General features: G+C 47.5%; 5 protein-coding genes across 5 annotated transcripts; all 5 read left to right on the top strand.

The window, feature by feature from the left end:
• The first annotated feature begins 1,202 nt into the window (after positions 1-1,202).
• On the top strand, positions 1,203-3,964 carry EV420DRAFT_1071988 (putative Xaa-Pro aminopeptidase P). Its single transcript, XM_060465641.1, has 15 exons — positions 1,203-1,484; positions 1,535-1,603; positions 1,653-1,734; positions 1,786-1,817; positions 1,865-1,896; positions 1,945-2,463; positions 2,510-2,709; positions 2,758-2,819; positions 2,870-2,947; positions 2,999-3,039; positions 3,097-3,206; positions 3,259-3,380; positions 3,435-3,603; positions 3,654-3,703; positions 3,752-3,964. The coding sequence occupies exons 1-15, from the start codon at positions 1,304-1,306 to the stop codon at positions 3,862-3,864; spliced, it is 1,860 nt and encodes a 619-aa protein (XP_060324491.1). The 5' UTR covers positions 1,203-1,303; the 3' UTR covers positions 3,865-3,964.
• Positions 3,965-6,601: 2,637 nt separating this feature from the next.
• EV420DRAFT_1072212 (uncharacterized protein) lies at positions 6,602-7,889 on the top strand. The gene is made up of 7 exons (XM_060465642.1): positions 6,602-6,807; positions 6,861-6,880; positions 6,933-7,077; positions 7,138-7,265; positions 7,312-7,484; positions 7,539-7,660; positions 7,721-7,889. Exons 1-7 carry the CDS (start codon positions 6,776-6,778, stop codon positions 7,734-7,736), a joined length of 636 nt encoding a protein of 211 aa, XP_060324490.1. The 5' UTR covers positions 6,602-6,775; the 3' UTR covers positions 7,737-7,889.
• Positions 7,862-9,409, top strand: EV420DRAFT_1072271 (uncharacterized protein). The gene is made up of 6 exons (XM_060465644.1): positions 7,862-8,091; positions 8,145-8,344; positions 8,403-8,453; positions 8,515-8,713; positions 8,765-8,908; positions 8,959-9,409. The coding sequence occupies exons 2-6, from the start codon at positions 8,147-8,149 to the stop codon at positions 9,186-9,188; spliced, it is 822 nt and encodes a 273-aa protein (XP_060324489.1). The 5' UTR covers positions 7,862-8,091; positions 8,145-8,146; the 3' UTR covers positions 9,189-9,409.
• EV420DRAFT_1072231 (uncharacterized protein) lies at positions 8,966-10,282 on the top strand. The gene is made up of 4 exons (XM_060465643.1): positions 8,966-9,456; positions 9,523-9,610; positions 9,672-9,826; positions 9,884-10,282. Exons 1-4 carry the CDS (start codon positions 9,289-9,291, stop codon positions 10,157-10,159), a joined length of 687 nt encoding a protein of 228 aa, XP_060324488.1. The 5' UTR covers positions 8,966-9,288; the 3' UTR covers positions 10,160-10,282.
• A 709-nt stretch (positions 10,283-10,991) lies between these two features.
• EV420DRAFT_1649549 (uncharacterized protein) lies at positions 10,992-13,833 on the top strand (the record flags this gene model as incomplete). Its single annotated transcript, XM_060478326.1, has 2 exons — positions 10,992-12,428; positions 12,481-13,833. 2 exons carry the CDS (start codon positions 10,992-10,994, stop codon positions 13,831-13,833), a joined length of 2,790 nt encoding a protein of 929 aa, XP_060324487.1.
• Between the last annotated feature and the right edge of the window lie 237 nt (positions 13,834-14,070).

The following is a 14,070-nucleotide window of genomic DNA, read 5'->3' as shown; positions in this document are numbered from 1 at the left end:
TCAGGGCGGTGTATGTTCTCATTCTCATGTTCGACCTCCGGTTGCAGATCGGACTCGGTTCGGATAGGCTAGTAAATTTAGGGGTTTAGAAATGGCGTTCGGTGTCCTTTATTCGATGCTCACGTATTTGTAGACATGGTGATAGAATGAGCACATTCGATGGATGCCGACACTGACAGCGTTGAACCTTTTGAGGGTCCCAAGCAGTGCGGCCATTGTTAAAACAGACACAAAGTAGTACCTCACGCGGAGCAAAACAGCCGCAACGCAGCGCTGTTGCTCCTGCCGCTCTCGGACCTACTGTGTTGGTGATATATAAGACGAGCACGAGACGAAAACAATTATTATAATTTGTCTGATAGCGTCCAGTATGCCATTAAAATGAACGGATCTAGTAACATTTCAGAACAGTGAGAAACAAGGAGAACGAGATACTGACTTCTAGCCTCGTCTAGTGAACAATTGTAGTATGTATATAATCAATGTTTTCAACGTAAACTTCAACCTCGCCAAGTCCAGCTAGGCGATCAACGTGGAGGAGATTCTTGCGCTAATCGCAAGGGAGTCGGTCGGTCAACAGCCAGCCGGTGCAGGGAGACCAACGCTGAATCATTGCACTGCGTCAATAGTCCGTCTTAAGCCGCAACTTATTACAATATATAGCGCGATGCTCACCAGCGAATTCTCAGCAAGACGCCTACCGATGAGTCCATTGCGTTGATACCCGAAAATACTTGGGTATCCGAGTCGAAAGATAGAGATACGAGAGTCATTCGTTTGTCGTTTGTGTATTATGGTTGATTATAGAACGAAAGAACGGTTTTGGCAGCACAGAGAGTTCGGCCAGTTTATTGAACTTCTGCGATAGTCTGAAAATCCTGCTTCAAGTTGGTACCATGCCGCCATTGGCTTAGAGAGCGATATTTCAGGCATTTTGGCAAGCAGACCTCGTCGTTACTATCGCTAATATGCTGGCAGTGCATATCCTAAGGAACGACCAAAATCTGTGGTCAGAGTGAATCCAGCACGCATCATTCACGATAGCAGGCCAGAAAGGCGCGGAGGTCGACGTCGACGGTTTTGAAAGCCTAGCACGGCGCACACCAGGAATGATATCGATATCGTCGTCAGGGTTGACGGTGGGGGGGGGGGGGGGGGGGGGCAGTCGACGTCACCGTTACCGAACAAGTTTGATCACACGGGCCCTTCGTTCCGGACCACCACCACCGTCTGCCATCATCGTCATCGCCGTCCTCGTGGCACATTCTCGCGTTATCGGACCAGGGATATCGCATTGAAGTACATGTTGCTCCTTCGTTGTTGTCGAAAATTCCGTTTTCTGACGCCAAGACCTCGCTTTTCATCGTCTGCAGCAGCCATGGGTGCGACTGTGAACACGACCGAGAGGCTAGCCAAGCTCAGAGAGCTCATGGGAAAGAAGGAGAACGATATCAATGCGTACGTTGTCGTAAGTGAGGACCAACGTAAGTGGTGGCCCATCCCTGCATGGCTGCATGCTGATGACCATACATAGACGGCAGTGAATACATCGCGGAATGTGATGAGCGGCGGGCATTTATATCTGGATTTAATGGATCTGCTGGTATATCTCACCTCGATATACCTGTCTTCGGCGCTGAATGTCGATGCAGGATGCGCAATCATCACGCCCAAGGATGCCTTGTTATTTACTGACGGCAGATACTTCTTGCAAGCGGAGAACCAGTTGGACAAGTGAATAGCATGTTTTCGTGGATTCTAGTCAATCAGTGACACGCTCTGCAGGAATTGGAAGCTGATGAAACAGGGGTTACCTGGTACATGTGCTTATCCTGGGAAAGAAATATGAACTTACGTTGTGCAGATGTACCGACCTGGCAAGATTACCTGACCAAGGTGCGTATATGCGCTCTGTACTAGGTCTATTCCTTGATAGCATTCCAGCATCTCGAAGAATCCTCACGGATCGGTATCGACGCGACCCTCATCACCGCCGAAGACGCCTCTTCTCTCTCAAAGAATCTGTCACCTCGCAAATCGACGCTCGTCTCTCTACCTCAAAATTTGGTGGATCAAATCTGGACAGATCGCCCTGCACGAACCAAGAATCCGATTGTTCATCTCGAGGAAAAATTCTCTGGCGAATCCCGCGAATCTAAACTTGGGCGTCTGCGTGACGAGTTGAGAAAGAAACAATGCGCGGCGATCATACTTACGGCTTTGGACGAAATTGCTTGGTTGTATAACCTGCGCGGATCGGATATCGACTTTAACCCAGTTTTCTTTGCGTATGCAGTCGTTACGATGGACAGCGCAACACTGTTTGTTCAAGGAGGTGCACCGGCAGATGTTGATGTCAAGTCTTACGAGGAATTCTGGACCTTCTTGAAAGAGTTCAAGTCGGAAGGCAAAGTTTTAGTCACGGACAAATCCAGTTTGGCGGTAGCCGAGGCTGTTGGAAAGGTGCAGCATCATTCTAGTCTAGGTCAGATTGCTAACTTTGCCTCAGGACAACTACACCCTTCTACCATCTCCCGTGTCTTCATTGAAGTCGATCAAAAACGCAACAGAACTCGAGGGATTCAGGCAGAGTCACATTCGTGATGGCGCAGCTTTGGTGAAATACTTCTCTTGGCTCGAAGATCAGCTCAATCAAGGGAAGAAGCTATCGGAGTGGGGTGCTGCAGGCAAGCTGGAAGAGTACCGAGCGTGAGTCGCCTTTGCGTTGTGTAAAACAGTGCTGGCTGATGATGTCAGTGAGCAAGGTCTGTTTAAGGGTCTAAGCTTTCCTACCATCTCGTCGACCGGCGCCAATGCTGGTGAGGGTCATGTATGCTTTCGTGGGCTAGAGAGTGACTGACTGTGCCAGCTATCATACACTATTCTCCGGATTCGAAGGATTCTGCCATTATTAATAAGGAAGAGGTCTACCTGTGCGATTCAGGAGGTATGTCTACATATTCATCCCGGTTCATTGCTCATTGCATTCATCGTGCAGCTCAATTCTTCGATGGTACGACCGACGTGACTCGAACATGGGTACGTGCTATTCATCTTGTGCCAGTGTGCGAACTATTGCTGACGTCTTACGCATAGCACTTTGGTACACCTCTGCCGGAGGAAATTCGTGCAAACACTCGAGTTCTCCAGGGTCATATCGCGATCGATACTGCTGTATTCCCTAATGGTACGACTGGCTACATTATGTATGTCTCTACCAAATACTTTCCAGTTTGATAGATGCTCATTTCCTTTAAGTGATTCATGGGCAAGACGAGCGCTGTGGCAAGACGGACTCGACTACAGACATGGTACCGGCCATGGAGTAGGCCACTTCCTCAACGTCCATGAAGGACCTCATGGAATTGGTACCCGCATCGGTCAGTTCCATATCTTCTGTATTTAGGATTTGAAATTGACGCGTTCGTGACCAGGTTTGAACGCGAATGCACTTAAGCCTGGCATGACGGTGTCGAATGAACCTGGTTACTATGCCGACGGGAAGTTTGGCATTCGGATAGAGAACATCGTATTGGTCAAGGAGGTTCAGACGCTAAATAATTTTGGGAATAAGGGGTACCTAGGTTTTGAGCATGTCACGATGTAAGTCGGATTGGCCATTCTGTGTCTTCTGTCTGCTAATTGCCCCGTAGGTGTCCGATTCATAAGAAATTGGTGGATAAAACATTACTGACTGCAGAAGGTGCGACTCCTTGCAATGATATGATTTCCAGGCGCTGACCCATCATAGAAACGAAATGGCTTAATGATTATCATGAAGAAGTGTGGCAGAAGGTGTCACCGTTGTTGGAAGATGACAAGCGAGCTTTAGATTGGTTGAAGCGGGAATGTTCGCCCATTTAATCGGAGGTCTTAAGGAATACTGTATGTATTTTTACACGGGAGGGGAAACTACGAGTCATTTTTGTTTTCTGTCTTCTTGAGCTGGTCTCTTAGCCTGTGGAAGCAATCGATTCAATGTATGCTTCGGTTGCGGCGCTTCTGGTACAACATCAGCGCTATATTCTGGACAGTGCTGACCGACTCTTTCTTTTGCAGTTAATCTATAAACTTGATGCATTGATGGTTCGAAACTTCGATTTGTTTACCGAAGCCCATGGAATGCTCTGAACTGCAGCGTTGTTACCTCCAAGGACCCAAGAAGATACGAACAGCATTTAATGACGAAAATCATGTGTACGCGGCAGAGTTAAATTACAGAGTAGAAGTACTATTCAAAGTCAAAGCGTGCATGATAGAGGGCGCTGATACATTTGCATTAGTTCGTTTGCCATGGGTGCATTGGCGCAAAGATATCTCGGAGCGGGTAGCGGTAAAGAGGGACTGCCATTTTGGGACGCCGCCGATTCTTGTTCCCGAACCGTCATGTCCCCCTAAGCCTTTTGTATACCCTTGGTTGTTATCCGCGTCACTGCGCGTAGATACATAAGGCTGTACTCCTTCAACGAAAAATCTTCCGATTACGTCGCATTGAATTGCTTGAGAAAAATCTCTGGAAGATGAAGCTGAAGAATGGTCAGAGTGGGCAACGATATCAATAGCGCTTACTTGAATTCTGATGCGTCTTTTTTCTTTGGAACACTTTTTTTTTCTGATTTTTCTTGCAGGGGTCTTTCAGAAGCTACTTAATCTTGTACTTGCTGACTTTGAGGATCGCGGGCAGCAATAACGAGGAAAAAGTCGCGGTCTTTGTGTCGTTGGTGCCAAAGAGAAACCATGACTCGTACCGGCGGAGGATAGGCCCACCAAGCATTGTCAAATGTGTCCCTGACATCAGCTGTGCCCTGAGAACGTCGAAGTATGATCCTGGGTACATACGAGGTTTGGTACGATCCCTTTATTTTCTTCCTAGTTTTCTTGGTTGAAGGAAAACAGGTGGCCCTTTCTGGAGGGTCGATGCATGCATCTTGCGCTGCGAAGGTCACACGTTCGCCCAGAACGCGACCGGCTTCTACCCTCAAAGGACCCCATCTCGTGCACTTTCCTGCCTTTTATCGAGATCAAGATTTTGATGACCCGATACTTAGCAGTAGGAGAGAAAGTAGTGCCAGAAAGGCAATAGTCTTATCGACCTTTGTCGGCCACCACGCGGCTATGTATCATTTCATTAACTTCACGCCTATCATTGCGTTATTCCCGTTCTAGTCCTACACAAAGATCTATCGACGCGGTTCTCAACTACATTCCTCAAAATCTTCCCCTTCACGGCCATGTGCCAATTTTTCAGCCGAACTACCTTGTTAATGTTCTACAAGAGGCTTGTCACACGTTTCATGTGTGAACTGCATCGTATAGAGACTGTCGAACCTCAAAATATCGTCCTACACCAAACGATGCTCACCCTGAAGCACCATTCATCCCCTTCTGTTCTCCATTGGATGGCTTACATCGGCGTCAAATCAAGATATTTGGATGCCTTGTACTATCCTTCCCATCGGATCTCACCGTCACTTGCGAAATCTTCTATGACCTGCCGTCATGGTATGAAAATGCCATACATTTCTCGTCACCACCGTTATCCTCCAATCACCGTCCTCCTGATTTGTATACTACAATCTCAACAACGATTAGCGATGGACTACATGTTTGGCGTGCAGTTCCACTTATATTGGTTGAATAATGTTGACCCACGAACAGGACGTATCTTAACAAGGTTCAGGCGTCTTCGAAGCGAAGGAATGCAACTCGTTTTACGTTCCCTTCCGCGCTTCTCGGTGCCATGCGAAATTCTATAACGTGTCGACCCGTTCTACTCTAGGTTCCTGTCGCATACAACACAAGCAAGGTCGCGGTGGACTCGTATTCGTACTGGCAAAGAAGCTGGAAAGTGATAATGTTAAGGTTAGCATGATAAATCCATCGCTGGCACTGAGATTTCTCAAGTCGGTTTTGGAGAGGGAATAAGCAGTTAACTTTGGTAGAGAATTTTAAAGACTCTACCGGTCAGTATACTTACAATGTTTTTCGCAATGGAAGAAGGCATTGCGTCTTGGTAAGCCGCGACATCTCGAGCATGCCCTACAGAACGTGAAATCTTGAGACGGCGGAAAGATGTCTAAAATTCGCCTTGTGAGTTAACGGCACTGATGTCAAAGGTTGCCTATGCTTACTCCCGAGTATATGATAGACGAGCCGACGCGCAAGTAGAACCTGTGCTACGGCATAGCCCAAAGCCCAATCTCAGGTATCGACGATTTGGCGAGATCAGTGTTCGCCAGGGTACCGAGAGGAATTGACAGTATCAGCGGAGCGTACAACCAGCTCTTCTGTCTACCTTTTCCCGATATCGTCCCCCGTACTCGCTGATCAGTTCTACATACCCTCGTTGCCCTTCCGATCGCACCGGATAGCCCGTACATTTTATCGGCGATAGGATGAGATCCTTCAGATATGTACATATTCTCCACCAAAGTTTCCTACCTCAGACCTGACTTTTCAGGGTATTTCCACAGGAAACATCCTTCGAAAGGGTATTTTAATTCAGACGCTATATCGAGGCTGTGATGTACGACATACATAGGACGCCGCGTTTGACGTTTGATTCCGCGTGCTGTTGTACGGTGAAAATTATCTGTATTGCCAGGCATGCAAGCCGGGGAAGAGCTGGAATGACAGGCGGTATGATTCTTGACTGTATTCGCCGTTCGGCGCCAGGCGAAGGGTCAGCTTTCAGTCAAGCTTATCTTATTGGAAGCCATCAAAAGCCGTTAAGCTGGACACACCACACCAAAAAGGCACTTTCTAAGCAACCACCATGAGCAGTCCTGCGATGACAGACCAGAAAAAGTGAGCATTCGTAGCCCAACTTTCCAGACCCTCCCTCACGTCCGTAATTCTAGAGAATTTCGTTATTTGCAAAGTGCGCCCCAAATTCGACTCGATCGAGCTGGATTTCATATATCTCGTCATAGAGGTGGAAGTTCATGACTTCCAGGCGCTGGCCAGAAATTATTCCCATATATACATGAAGATTATCGCCGGAGGCACTGTTCGCAAGTCGCCCACCTATGAAATGAATTCCCAGTCGGTAATCATCTGGCCTCTGAGTCCTGACTGGTAGGCTCCAGATTACGCGTCCCATTGATTGTCTTTCTGATTATGCATCCATTTAACTAGGATTGACCTTAGCGCTTCAACGATTGTTAAATTTAAACTGTACAGGCCTAGTCGAATGTGGCCGCCGGCGTCAAGAACGCTCTTGGGGCATACAAAGAAACCGATATCCTATGTCGTGGGCAGCAGCTGTACGTCATCTTTCACATTAGTTGAACCTATTCAAATTGTGTCCAGGTACCACGTTCGCCCTTGGTAGCGTATCAAATTTATGTTCGCTCAAAATATTCTGTTCCGACGATTCGAAAGGGCCCGCGCCCACGATCGGGGAGGTATTCAAGGTGATGGAGCCCATAAGGTCGATGCCTGCTATGCTAGGCGCAAGACTGACGTCCAATGTCGTCATGGAGGTCCGTTTTCACACAATAATACTGTAAATATCGATGACCACGAACTGAGTATAGGCACCTCCGGCAGCTCAGATCGTGGCCGTAGATACTACCATTAAGATGGAAGACACAAGTATCACCGCTGGTCCGGCAACTGAAGACACGAATGCGGCCGCTAGGACATCAGACAAGATACAGTCAGTGTGAATTGTCAATCTTGATGACGACCCTCCCAACTCACAAACATGTTTGCCCAGTTACATTCAAAGTTAGTGGTGATCTTGTATCTGATCAAAGAACTGAATCTCATGTACCTCATCTCCCAGAGGTAGAGGTACATGGTCTTGCGGCGCTATCCACGAAGTATCGAATATACCTTGAGGTAACCATCGGGGAAAGTCTGTACAAGACGCGTGCATATAAGATGCCATCGCAATCCTTGCCGAACTGGTCGGAACCCGTCAATTTGTGGGTTCCATTATCTTGGGAGTATTCTCCCAACTTATACTTCCATGACAGAGGTGCCCACGACCGTTCAATGAATGTGAAATTTGAGCTCTTCAAGAATGCGAAAACACCGTTAATGCGAAAGATAAGCTTAGGGTTCGCAGAGAGCCAGATAGCGGTGGTAAGTTCTTCATATTGTCAATGTCTGTCACTCGACGATGAGCATGTCCTCAGAAATGATCATATCCGTTCTAAACAGCGAACCTGAGCCATGGCCGATATTCTCGCTCAACGTCTTCTGCTCTGACAATATTAGGCAGGTCATGACAGACCTCGTCCAAGACACCCCGATGCCCAAGACCCCTCTGGATGGAATCGGAAAAGTACTCGATGCTATGAAGCCCATTGGGGTTGTCATTGATACGATAGCAGATGTGGGCTTTGAAATTTATTGTATACTGTGCGATAAATTTGATGCTAATGATGGATTAGTTACATCCTGCGGCAAAAACCGCTTGGAGCCTAGTGTCAATCGGAACGAAGGTAGGTCCCTGCGTTCCGTATGATTATTTTTCTGACGCATCTGCTATCATATCGCTTATAGCCCCTACGAAAGCTGATGGAAAGTGATGAGATTGTCAGGAAACTCTACGTCACCATGATATCGACATACGAGCAAGCGATTAGTCAAGAAATCTTATCGAAACGAGAGAGCCTGAAGACCGTTTATGATGCCCTATTCCAGCACACCATTGAATGTTCCACGTTCATTCGGGGCTACGTGAATAAAACAAGTTTGGCAGGTGCAGTATTCCATATTACTTTATTGACAGATATTCAAAGGCTTCCCTTAGAGCGAATAACCCGTGCATTCCTTTCGGACACGGCTGAAGAGTTTTGTGAAGGTTTCGAAGATTTACGGAAAATGTTGCTGTTAAACATTGTAGCAGAAGCTCTCGCTGTAGCACTCTCCACGCAAGAAGACGCTGAGGAAATTAGTAGGTCTTTGATTGTGTGCATGAACACATAAATTCAACAATATGTTTAGAAATGCGTCAAACACTCCGAGAACTTCGTCCACCGAAAAGTCTCAGAACCAAATCAAAGTGCATGAAAAATACACGCGTCGAAACCATCAAGTATCTCTTGACCTGGATCACAGAATTACGTGGAGGTATGCTGTGGTGCAGCGGCTTGGCCGGGACAGGGAAGAGCTCGATCGTGGGCACGCTGCATGAACATTTCGTCGTTCACACCAGTGTAAGGTCGGCGGGATGACCGCGGTTGGTTTTTGATCGGTGTTCGTCATTGTGATGCTGCCACCCAACACCCTGTGCCAAATTAAGTCAATCTATACCTCTGTCTTATTCTCGTCTCTATGAATACCAGTCTTCCCAATAATTACAGGCCTACCGTTTGCACTGGGAGGTACCCAGAGAATGGGTGCCAAGGCAACTTCCCTCTCAAAGGCACTCCAGGTCTATGTGAACGATGCCACCTGTTAAACCTGTCCCAAAATTCTCCAGAAGAGCATGCTCGCATTTCTGTAGGCTCAGTTCCAAAGGCTTCCATCAGATGTTCACCGCTATATGACTGATGACCTTTCTCCCAGATTTATTTTCAATGTAATCATTGTGGTGCGGCGAATCGAGAGATTACAGTCAGCTGCTGCTGCCTCCAATGCGCAGTTCAGCTTCAAGGTGAGCTTGTTTTCTTTGATGCATGACCTCTCACTATTGATTCACTAATCTCATTCAGTAGTACAAGAGCATGAAACTATGACAAAATGCGTTGGAGACCTTCCCGAGAATTCCTGTCAAGGAAACTTCCCTTTCAAAAAGGATTACGGACTATGCAATCGCTGTGACATTCTGAATTCTCTTGAAGATAATCCTAATGCACATGTGCTTGTTTCGGCAAGTTATTACGCTCTGTTTTTCTATGACATTTATATTATAATTAACGTTGTCTAGTCATATCCCCAGTGTAGAAAGTGCGGTGCTATTGCAGAGACTATGCCTAACGGTGTGTGTTCCAGCTGCAAAAATATCTCTGTTTCTCCCTATAAGATGCAATGTACTGCTGGGATACAACAGCCTGAACATATGAAACATTATATCGCACCAACCATAAATGATTTGGCAAGACGGGTTATTGCTGATGCCAGGGATTACAGGTCAGAAGCATGGGTCACTCGAATGTATGGACGTGCTACCCAGAGGCATGGAGTTGTGCAGCCCGAAATGTAGACTATTTAGCGCGATAGCCTCCATCCAGTTACCTCTCTGCTGAACTGCTCAAGGCCTCAAGTTTCGCGATCCGGTGTTCAATTCAAATGAATACGCAGTCAAAGATCCTGTGATATAGGAGCATCAGTCTGGCGGCTTAAGCACGTAGGCAATGAGTTATGACGTATTTGAACCTCCCTAATGTTGATTCTGAGAGGTGTAAGTACGTCATAATACCAGGCTTGCCAAGCCGGGAAAGGCCCCAAGATGAGTACACCGGCAATGCGAACAAGAAGTGCAATAATATCTATGAACCTCCTTCAGCCCGAGACTGAGAATGGAGAGAGGCAAGTCATACCAGAACAATCTTTACGACGCGTCGTCGTTGTCATCGTCAAAGCACTTTCGGAACAATCGGGCCGATGTGGCAGTGCTGTCCGTGGATCTGTGGCACGACGCTGTGCCAGGCCCCGGGAAGCTCCCGCCAAGGTTTGTCCGGCAAAAACCCTGATTTTTGGCCTCAAATATGCAAAGATTGGCGCCTAAAATATGCTAATTCGGACAAGGCGTCTCCCGGTCCGTCCGTGGGGGACAGCGCCGTGGGCCAAATTAGGCCAAATTTCGGCGTCCTTCGCCTTGCATTTTCTGGATGAAATTTCAGTGTCACTTCCATCCTTCTTTCAGATCCCAATAGGTCTTCGCCATGCTTCTCCAACTACAGGGATTCCGCCAGGTGCCATTCCTCCAGGCCCCAGAGGCCCTAAAATATGCTAACTACGGACAAGGGTTTCAAATTTTGGGTCTGAAATATGCTATCTACGGACAAAGATTTCTCTTTTTTTGGGCCTAAAATATGCCAAAATCCGGACAAACCTTGGCGGGAGCTTCCCGGGGCCTGCTGTGCCATTGTTGCAAAACCAACCGCGGTCTTCCCGCCGACGGTACCAGTGCACGCAACCGTCTCGGCGCCTTCATTCGTTATGATCGCATTGAATACTCCGACGCGTCGCATCTGATCACCAGTATCGCATACTCGTTGGGGATGTTTGACCGACGTATTGGAGCCGTCATCTTCAAAGTCCTTCAATCAAACAGACATGTTTTGGGGCTGTCAGCAGATTCGGCCAAAGAGCAATTTGACCTGCTTCTCCGACGCCCGTTGGAGAGCCTGCCAGATTTAGCTCTGGAAGGACCGATAGTCATTATCATCGATGGTTTGGATGAGAGTGACATAACCAAGGAGATGCTCGCTGTTTTATTTGGAGGATTTGGATCAAATCTGCCCTTCATGCGATTGCTTGTCTTCAGTCGTCCCATTGAAAGGATATCACACTCATTCCATTCCGTGGATCCGGCCGCTGGTGCATTCCAGTTCGCTTTGGACGCTACTTCGGAGCAATCGAAGCATGTCAAGCGTGATGTCGAGCACTTCATTGATATCAAATTTGGCGAAATTTACAAAGCTGAGCCTCCAGGTAGTACATTCAAAATCACCTGTGAAGAGCGCGACGCAGTGGATAAGCTGGCGCAGCGGGCCAGTGGACTCTTCATCTGGGCTGCTGCAGCTTGCAGCTTTATATCCGCTAATCCCAATGGAAGAATGCTCGATGCGATTCTGGGGAGTAACCTCCCAAAAAATGCCACCGACTCCTTGAACATCCTTTATCGCACTGCTCTGAATACTATCGTGTTTGAATCGGAGCTGGATGACATGGGGAACATCAAGCCTGATAAAGGGTCCGTCAGAGAGGACCTCAAGGAGGACATACTGCGCATCCTTGGTACAGTCCTGGTTGCAAAAACACCCCCGGGAATGACAGCGGTCCTTCTCGATAACATCGTGCTTACCCCTAATGAGGACACTGCAGCACAGGTTATCCTGGAAAAACTTGGCAGTGTTTTACGGCTCCCAAGCACGGAAGACGACGGCTTTATTGAGGTTATTCACAAGTCATTCGATGACTTCTTGAAAAGACCTTTGCCTCGCCAGGACGGATGGTTCATCGATATCGAGGCCCACCAAAGGAAGCTTGCAAAGCAATGTCTATCACGTTTGATTAAATTCCTCGAGTCGTGGGTGCCTGATTCCGCCATTCCATCCTATATCGAGAATTACGCCGTGGTTGGGCCCGTGTGGCACATAAAGTGTTTCGGTGTCCAGGATGACATCAATGATATTCGCACCCTTTTTGAAGAACTGTTGCCCAAATGGCTTCAAGTGGCATTCATGGCTGGTAAACACTGCGACCTCCTCAGTGAGAGGATCGAAGTTTTGCTGTGGGTCAATCGCGTAAGTGGTTGTGTGCAATTTCATTTAGTAGCTGTTTCTGATGATTGTGAAGTTAAAAGATGTGGATAATAGCTTTCGTCTGCTCATGTATCGTGCATGTCAACATGCAGAGAAGGACTTAATACCCAAGATACGGGATGATGAGCCTGTTGGACCCTGTGGGGCAAAGGTCCACTGGCATGACATTCTCGAATATTCACCCCATTTGATGTTCGGGGGTGTCGGTGTGTTTAGCACATCCGCAGACTCTCAAATGCTCGTCGCCGCAACTGAAGACCATACCTCTCTGGCATTTTGGAATATCAGCGTCCCAAAAAAGCCAGCTCTGATATCGATATCTTCGTTTTTCGATCCAGAGGAGTCGCTAGAGGATCCTCAGTATAATATCCTGGGTTGTGTTGTAACACGGTCGGTGGTCGTGCGTTATCCATACTCCCGTCCCCAGGCCCATTGTGACATCATCGGGAGATGCCCAGATGGCACTACAGTGGCGGACCAGTCTGCGACTGTTCTCATATCCATCTGTGACATTCGAACACCTCAAAGCTGCTACCACTACCTTTTCGAAGGCCTGAAAACATACAAGGTTCTTCTATATGTAACTAGCATTATAATCGTCGACATGCAAGCTATGGCCCTCGTGAGGATTGATGTGAATACCACCGACCGACATGTTCACAGTACGCCGGGTCTGCATTCCTGGATCAGGGTGGCTGAAGGGGACGCATTACAGCGGGAATATTCTCCATCATGGGCGAATAGAAATTCGCTACATCATTCTTTCTCTCGATCTGAGTTGGATTCCCCCCTGTGGGAGCGTTACAGCTACGACTCCGAGTTGGAGGAAGCGCCAGGCCGATTCCTCGTAGTCTCGAAAGACGGATCCACACTAGCACATCTTTTTCGGTCAGATCGTAGTCATCGAAATTCAGACATCGTCCTTCGCTGCTGGAGCACGACTACAGGAGATGTCCTTTCCACCACCGCGAACTTTGGGGAATTCCGCGAACATAGACTCGTGTCTTTGAGAATATCGGCCAGTGGCACCACCTGCTTGCTTATCACAAGAGAGTCTTTTGACAACACATCTCTCCATATTGTTCCTTCAAGTTCTGATAACGGTATCGAGTACGATGTGATATATCTCGAAGGAATTGATCAAGCTAGCGTGGCCTTTTTACCCGACGAAAGAAGAATCGCCTACACGACGAACGGTGGCACAAGCAGCGATATGGTTATTCGAGATATACGAGACAAACATGATATTTTCCGCCATCCCTTTCCATACGATGAAATACATGACTATGACGAAAGGCCTTTGGACATCGTGGTCACTCCGGATGGAAAAACGTTGATTACGGTACATCCTTGGGTCATCAGGACCTGGCACATTGAAGCTCTCTGATATTTCCGGTGATAGTCTAATGTATGATATGCGATTTTACCGACTCTACGTAGTATGTAGTACAAATGTACAAGGAATATGGATCGTTATCGGCTGAATAAATCTGGTCATTGAACGAAATGATTGATATCACTGAGACAACCTCGCTGCATCCTCAGGGCTGGATACGAACCAAGGAGGAGAGTGTCACCCCCTCCCTCGGTGCTGTCTCTACTGGTAGTCTACATCCATCCGAGT

This window comes from Desarmillaria tabescens, assembly GCF_030435595.1.
Source record: "Desarmillaria tabescens strain CCBAS 213 chromosome Unknown EV420scaffold_62, whole genome shotgun sequence".
NCBI lineage: Eukaryota > Fungi > Basidiomycota > Agaricomycetes > Agaricales > Physalacriaceae > Desarmillaria > Desarmillaria tabescens.
The sequence above is the reverse complement of the archived record's forward strand: the minus strand, read 5'-3'. Positions and strand labels throughout refer to the sequence as shown.

Excerpts from the sequence above, each read along its gene's own strand:
- EV420DRAFT_1071988 (XM_060465641.1), top strand. The coding sequence starts at position 1,304 with ATGTTGCTCCTTCGTTGTTGTCGAAAATTCCGTTTTCTGACGCCAAGA. Across the intron at positions 1,818-1,864 it reads GATGAAACAGGGGTTACCTG|ATGTACCGACCTGGCAAGAT; the intron begins GTACATGTGCTT and ends TACGTTGTGCAG. Across the intron at positions 2,820-2,869 it reads GTCGACCGGCGCCAATGCTG|CTATCATACACTATTCTCCG; the intron begins GTGAGGGTCATG and ends TGACTGTGCCAG.
- EV420DRAFT_1072212 (XM_060465642.1), top strand. The coding sequence starts at position 6,776 with ATGAGCAGTCCTGCGATGACAGACCAGAAAAA. Across the intron at positions 6,881-6,932 it reads AGAATTTCGTTATTTGCAAA|AGGTGGAAGTTCATGACTTC; the intron begins GTGCGCCCCAAA and ends ATCTCGTCATAG. Across the intron at positions 7,078-7,137 it reads TGGCCTCTGAGTCCTGACTG|GATTGACCTTAGCGCTTCAA; the intron begins GTAGGCTCCAGA and ends CCATTTAACTAG.
- EV420DRAFT_1072271 (XM_060465644.1), top strand. The coding sequence starts at position 8,147 with ATGATCATATCCGTTCTAAACAGCGAACCTGAGCCATGGCCGATATTC. Across the intron at positions 8,454-8,514 it reads TAGTGTCAATCGGAACGAAG|CCCCTACGAAAGCTGATGGA; the intron begins GTAGGTCCCTGC and ends TATCGCTTATAG. Across the intron at positions 8,909-8,958 it reads AGAAGACGCTGAGGAAATTA|AAATGCGTCAAACACTCCGA; the intron begins GTAGGTCTTTGA and ends CAATATGTTTAG.
- EV420DRAFT_1072231 (XM_060465643.1), top strand. The coding sequence starts at position 9,289 with ATGAATACCAGTCTTCCCAATAATTACAGGCCTACCGTTTGCACTGGG. Across the intron at positions 9,457-9,522 it reads AAGAGCATGCTCGCATTTCT|ATTTATTTTCAATGTAATCA; the intron begins GTAGGCTCAGTT and ends CCTTTCTCCCAG. Across the intron at positions 9,827-9,883 it reads ATGCACATGTGCTTGTTTCG|TCATATCCCCAGTGTAGAAA; the intron begins GCAAGTTATTAC and ends AACGTTGTCTAG.